The following is a 7,566-nucleotide window of genomic DNA, read 5'->3' on the forward strand; positions in this document are numbered from 1 at the left end:
TAATATACATCCATTAATAATACATATATAGTCCTCATACCCAAGCCCTTAATTTATAATAGACATCATCTCCATATTACTAATTTATGAAGCAGATTACTTTCTCCCTCAGTCTTATTTATCAACATCTATGTGCAAAGATAGTTGAGTTGGATCAAATTTTATGGTCATTTATCTAAAGAATGTAATTCTCTACTCCAATTTGGTGATTAAACATTACATATTAAATTCAATATACCACTCTCTAATAAATTCAAGGCAAATAACTTAGAACATTTTGTCAATTTTTAGTATGAAATACTCAACCTACTAAACTTGGATATGACTATTTCCAAAAGCAAAGGATACCCACGGTGACTGGTTTTTACAAGTTTTGGCAAGGAATGAGAAAAGAGGTGTTACACACATCTGTCTATAGCAAAAGACCTAACTGACTTACTTTCTTTTAGGTTTTCATCAAATTCTGCTCTTCTATGATATTGTTGTTTTTCTAAGTGTTAAGATCTCTTGTAATCAATTAAAGTTATACAAATTCTATTCAGTTATCTTCTGAATAAGAGCCGGGGATATCAATGTTCATTAAACCATAAAAAATGAAATTCTAAAATGTCTCAAGTTTCAGGACTGATTACTACAGAAATGTATTACAGGAATGTATTACAGAAATGTCTGAGGGGGCTGCATTGATATAAATCAAAAGAAGTAACAGTACAGCCTGTGAGCAATGAGAACAACAAAGAGCTGATAATGTTATGATTCTTCAATTAAAACATACAACCTATCACATGTCCCTAAACTAAGTCAAAATAAAGCTCATTGTTTTGATTTTTCATAAGCCTGGTAAATATGAAACTTTAAGTTCTGACACAACTCTTTCTATATTTAGAACAAAAGATTATGACACAATTAAACATGAATTTTTTTTTGGCTGCTTGTTTACTTACACTTAATTGGATTGTGTATAGAGGTACTTTGTCCAGTAGCTTCACGTTGGATTTTTTAATGTGTATTATCACAAGTTATATCCTATTGTTAGAGTTTATAGTAAATTGAAAAAAATCTTGGAATTTAAAATCAGATAGGAATAAGGCTCACTAATTCACCCTTAAATTAGAAGACTGTTACTTGTTACTCAGGAGAGTTATTTAACTTTTGACTTAAAGTATTTTCATTTGTAGTATGCAAAGATCAGTATCACTTCTCATATGGGTGTGGTATATAAAGTAACCTAGAAATCAGAAGACCTGGGTTCGTATGATTTGGAGTAAATTACCTAAATTACCAGGGGTGGGAAATGTCCGGCCCTTAGGTCGTATATGCCTGTAAAATCATTTGGTCTGGCCCTGCCAAGGCATTAGGGGTGAGTTAATTAAATATTTGACCAAATATATCAGGCTAATTTTTAAGTAGGTAATTTGAATGGCCCTAGAATGATGTTATAAATATCCAAATAGCCCTTGGCAGAAGCAAACATTCCCCACCTCTGACCTCAACTCTTAACAACATCTCTATTTCATTACCATTTAAATTTAATTGAATTTTAACTAAATTTGTATTGTATACATCTCAGCCTGGTTGTGAGCTATAACAAAACAATGGACATAGAGATTGCTTTGAAACTTATAAATAAGCTTTATACATATGTATCTTATTACAAATCATTTTTCATTTGAGTTTTATTCATACGCACCACATACTTCTTGAAAGCTGTCTTATCCAATCTCACCTCTGAAGTCTTGCAGAGCAGCAAGCACCTCAACCCAGACCATGTACATAGAAGGATGGAAACATAAATACAAGCTTGGAAATGGCAAATCACCTCAATAAACGCTCAGTGACGCAACTTAGTCTATTTATAACCCAAAGAATCACGATTGATTATAAGGAAGCAATTTTCTCTGGAGTTGTTGCTGACTACCTAAAATGGCATTTTTGATTCCCCTATTCTGACTCCCTTAGATTTTTTCAACTCTATTCCTCAGAAAATCTTCCACCTTCCTATTTCTGATTGTCATAATCTCCTTTGCTCGCATTTTAAGTTTAATATTAAAACTCTGATTTAATTTAGGAAATTGCTTAAGGGTATAGTGGTATAAGGTGATTTGTTTTGGTTCTTAACATGTCAACTTGTGTTACATCACATTGAAAAGAGATGTTTTTTTTCCTTCCTTGTCATCCAAGGGGCTCCCCTGCCCCTTAGGTTACAATTGTGAAGATGATTGCTTAATCAGCATGACCTCCCAAACCCCTCAATGTTTTCATTAAATCTGAAAGATTGCCAGCTAAATAAACACTTTCTGGATTTCAAAATAAGGTAATCGGTATTAGCTTATAAATAAAAAAGTCAGTTTATTGAGGATGCCATGGTGAAAATGTGTATATTTGTCATTCAGTGCAGAGTAGATAATAACCTAACAGACACACATACTCATGAGATTATTTAAAAAGGCCCCATTTGTCCTCATGCCACACTATACTGTATTATTATCTTATTTTTAATCTTGTATTTAGCCAAATGTATATAATTCAAATAATGACTGTTTCCCCCCCAACCTCAGAGAGACACAATTGCTTGGATTATCAGAATCCCAGCTTCACCAATTATTACCTAAGTTACTTTGGTTTTTAAATTTCTCTATGCCTCAGTTTCTTTATCTATAAAATAGGGATAATGATCACACCTACCTCATTAGATTCTTTTTATTTTATTGATTTTTTACAGAGAGGAAGGGAGAGGGATAGAGAGTTAGAAACATCAATGAGAAAGAAACATCTATCAGCTGCCTCCTGCACACTCCTTACTGGGTATGTGCCCGCAACCAAGGTACATGCCCTTGACTGGAATCAAACCTGGGACCCTTCAGTCCTCAGGCTGACGCTCTGTCCACTGAGCCAAACCAGTCAGGGCCCTCATTAGATTCTTGTGAGCATTAAAGAAATGAGGATATGTGTAAAATACTAGGAAAAGCTCCTGGTACTTAACAATCAGTCATCATCCTGATCTTCCTCTTCCTCCTCTCCCTCTTCTTCTCACCCCCCCCTCCTCCTCTGAATCATCATCTTAAATGGGCTATGATCTGTACAGGAAAACCTCAAATGCTCTGGTTGACAGTGGAGGGCTAACAATAAAAGCATGTGTATTCAAAATGGAAATGCAGGACAAAATACTACCTGTCAAAGAAAAAATGTGGTAGAGGCTGGCTAAATGCTCTCAATTTCCATATTATGGACATTCAGGAAGAATATATTTCCCCTCATTCTCACAGATACACTGGGGTATATAACTGGTTTCCAGTCAGTTGCACCAGGGTAGAAGTGATGCACTAACTTTCAAACCTAACAGGTATCTCCAATGATCACCTGTCATACTCTTGCCCTTATCTGATCCACTCAGATGCCCTGTATTTCAGATAGTGGCCCCACGAGATGGGAGAAACAGGGTTCCCTGCATTCATTCCTGGAGAGTCAAACGTCTTGTACCAGACTGAGCCGTGAGCAAAAGCAAACCTGTATCACATTCAGTTGTTGAAATTTCTGAGTTTATTTCTTATAGCATCCATTCTTAATGTTCACTCTGCCTACTAAGCTAATATCACTCAGCCCTAAATCTATTCTAAATTCTGTCTTAAGATGCTGGCTTCTTCTAAACCCCAAACGGTGGAACATAACACTGATGTAAGTGCTGAGTAACACAGGTCCAATAGAAATGCACATATGAATTGCCCTGGCCAGTGTGGCTCATCCTGTACACCCAAGACTGTGGGTTCGATGCCAGGTCAGTGCGTATATCCAGGTTGTGGGGTCAGTCCCTGTGGGGGCAAATTTGGGAGGCAACAGATTGATGTTTCTCTCTCACATTGAAGTTTCTCCCCCTCTCCTTTCCCCTCTCTCTCAAATCAATAAAAACATATCCTCAGGCGAGGATTTAAAAAATTACACTTGAATAAAGTGACTCAAAGCAAATATGAGCTTTAGAGCTGAAGTATCAAACTTAATAATACTTAATAAAAAATAAAGTTAATTGATAGCTAATAATATTAATGAACTTTGTAAATAAACTTAAAGTGACTCAAGGTAAATATGAGATTTAGAGCTGAAGTAAAACTTCTCAATTGAACAAAGAATATCATCAGATTAAGTATGCAGTCCTCCTGCCTATTTTTAAAGGTAATATCTTGCTTATTTTTCAAGATAATATCATCTTGAGAGAGAAACATGGGAGAAGAGCAAGTCAAGGGCACCCAAAAAAGGACTCTCCTAGGCACATGACTATCTGGAAGCCAATAGGTCAGAACCTTATAAATATTTCAGAGGGTTGTAGCTGTAAAATACCACAATCTCAGCAATATGAATCTTAAAATATTTAAGACTTAACACAACCTGGTCCCATAATGTTCCCCTAACAGGAACAATATTTAAGGGATACAACCCTCAATAGGCACTAGAAATGTGGACAAGGAGAATAGTAGAAATTCTTCCCAGGCAGGGCGTAACGGAGGCTGGAGAGGACCATAGACAGGGGAGATGGACAAAGCCTCTTCAAGGACCCACCCTGACCTCTGGTTTAGGAAGACTTTCCAGAGGCTGCCAGTAGGATTTCACTGTTGGTTTTCACATGTACCTCATTCTTTCTCTTCCCCAGCATGAGTGTTTATTGTGGTTTTCCTCTTCCTACTCTTTATCAGTATATTGGAATGCATGGTCCGAACTAGTGCAAAATACAAATAATTTACTCATAGGGGATTCACTATGATCATTATTTGATGTGAACAATGAGTAAGCAGAGCTCACAGATTGAAGATTTTAGTTATCTCTCTTGGAATGTAATAAATCTTTTTCAGGAAAGAGTCGAAATACGACATGAATATTTGGCAACTAGAAAGGTAGACTGTGGCGGAAAGGGGATGCTCATTAGTTCCACCTGCTTTTCCTGGCCACCTCGCTGCCTAACATTTCCCAGCCTCTCTTCCAGTTCAGATGGGGCCATGAGACTAGGTTCTGTGCAATGGAAGGATGGCCACACATTCAAGTCTGCTCTGTAATAGTCCATGCACAAGGGCCCATGTGGTCTCTACCCTTTCCTCTGTGAGCTAAGAGGCCATGGGCTTAAAAGAAGGCCGTAGCAAAAGATGAAAAGAATCTACATCTTTGAATCCTCATTTGACAGTGAAACATCAAGGAGAGCTGCCTAAGGGACACGGGCTATGACATGAGAAAGAAATACTTGATTTGTTGATGTTAAAAAAAGAATTTTTCGAGGTTATGTTACAGTGGCTGATGTTTATCCCTCAACACAGCATTAGATTTTGAAAGATTAATTATTAGATTTAATTAAATTGGCAACTTGATGTATTTTTTCTTTCTACTCGAAGTATTTGAACGGGAAGAAAATGTCACTCAGACAGTGAGATAGTGTGGTAAAGTAGAAAAAGCCTTAGCTTGAGAAGCCTGGCCTCAAGTAAGCCTTTTATCATTTACCAGCTAAGTGACACTTGTGGAGTCAATTAAGTTCTCTGGGCCACCGTTTTTACATATCTGTAAAATGAAGCTAATATTATGTTACCCAATTATAAGAGAAAGCCAGGCCAAATGTTTGCTCAGGATTTTTTATGGTTTTGATCTATGGTTCTATGAAACAGGAATTAAGCACTAAAGCCACTGTAATGAGAGCACAGGAGTCATCCTTTTATTTAAAAATTTTTAGCTACCGCATGATACCTGACAACATCTAGCTTTATGAATAAATATTGTGTAACACGTGTTTCAACAGTGGTAACTCATTCTAAGCAGTCTTATTGGAAATAATTTATAGGAGAGTGAGATGAAACAGGGCAGATGATAATTTCAAAGAATTTATGTCCCATAACTTTATCCAATCGTTCCACATACATCTCTTCAGATGCTCAGCCCTTTTCCCACAATCTAAGATGAAACTTAAGGAAAGCTTCCCTTTCTGTGTTTTGTTATCTGAAAGCCTATTCCCTGAGATGTTTTTTCTTGAGAGCCACTCAACAATGTTTGCAAGAGATCACTATTTCTATGTAAAAGTAATAGAAATTATCGAATGACTCCAAAGTGAAAAACAAACCTAAAATCTTTGCTTATATTTAATTTATATGTTCATCAACTAATACATGAAGCTAATAAAAACACTGGTATCTTTATGAAGTGGTAAAGCAATTAAAATATATCTCATATGTTGAAATAAAACAGAGAGACTAAATGGAATTTTCCTTCTGTAAATCAAAATGAAGAATGTTACAGCCAAAATCTAAACAAAGAGCTTTTAAAAGCTTCTTTTGCTAATGAGTTTTCTTTTCCTAATCATTGGGAAATAATGGCTAACTGAAACTGAGCATTTAAACTTAAAGCTGAAAACTAAACAAAAAAGTATATTATTGAATTGCCTTCCAATCACTTTTGCAATTATTTAACTCATAATATTATATAAAATTATAATTTTTGAATCCCCTTTCCAGACATTTTGGAATATATATTAAGATATATATGATTCTCACTTTTCATTGTGTTTGGATAACTCTACTCATTTTTGCTCCATTGCTTCCATTACACAATAATAGAATATAAGATACAAACTTTAAATATCTCTTTATCATCCCTACCATAATGGAAGGGCAAATAAATAGAAAGAAAAATAAATTTTAAATATGAATCAAACATGATTATTATATGACATTAAGATATTTCTATTAATATCCATTAACAAAATTGAGTCTATAAGAATAAAATACTAGTACAAATGCATATATTACTGTAAACAAAAATAATGTGTATTTAGAGACTCATTCCTCTCCCAATTTCCTTAGCATTCTATTTACATAAAAGCTATTTTGAGGTAAAGTAACTTTTCACTCACCAATGTGGAGGTTTGTGAGGCATCAGCCAAATCCCCTGAGATCTCGGGTGTTCGCGTGTTGTTTGGGATCCTGTGAGGGTTACGGGCTATCGCTTCGCACCAGCCCAGCATTTTCTCCTTCCTCTTATCCCTTTTCAATTTCTGAAATTCTGAAAATAATTTACATTCCCTGAAACAAGTTACGTATTTTTGTTGTCTATTTTTGGAACATGTACATAATTGAAATTAAATAAGCAATTTAATAAAATACCAATCGAGAACATTTTATTTTAACCAGAGGTTATGGAGAGGAAAATAAGAATATGCTTATTATTAATAACATCCCAGAGCCACAGGGGGGTGTCAACTGTACACATATATTCAAGGAGCCTACTATGTACATCCCAATTTGTGACCCTCCTTGACTGTGGACATTTCTTCCATCTGGTTCTAAGTGTTATTTCCAGGGATCAGTTTATAACATGAATTGCTTAACTTGGGAGCTAAGAACAGAACCAGTTCCCTATACTAGTATATCTCCATATTTCAATGACACCAAAAATTTGACATAGCTTTTCATCTGAATGGCCTATAGATACAGAATAAATTGAACACAGGCCAGTGACAAAGATTACTCATTCTAGCAATGGTATGATTATCTCCCTTATAAAGTTCTTCCAACTAAAGAAGGATAAATTTTAGTACAAACA

General features: G+C 35.4%; 1 protein-coding gene across 1 annotated transcript in view; it reads right to left on the reverse strand.

Annotated features, from left to right (window-relative positions):
• Positions 1-7,022, reverse strand: part of MARCH1 (membrane associated ring-CH-type finger 1) — a 247,043-nt gene extending 240,021 nt beyond the window's left edge. Inside the window, exon 1 of the mRNA XM_006771061.2 lies at positions 6,878-7,022. Coding sequence (XP_006771124.1) covers positions 6,878-6,988 — 111 coding nt within the window. The 5' untranslated portion in view covers positions 6,989-7,022. The remainder of the gene's footprint in view (positions 1-6,877) is intronic.
• Between the last annotated feature and the right edge of the window lie 544 nt (positions 7,023-7,566).

This window comes from Myotis davidii, unplaced genomic scaffold (genome assembly GCF_000327345.1).
Source record: "Myotis davidii unplaced genomic scaffold, ASM32734v1 scaffold225, whole genome shotgun sequence".
Taxonomy (NCBI): domain Eukaryota; kingdom Metazoa; phylum Chordata; class Mammalia; order Chiroptera; family Vespertilionidae; genus Myotis; species Myotis davidii.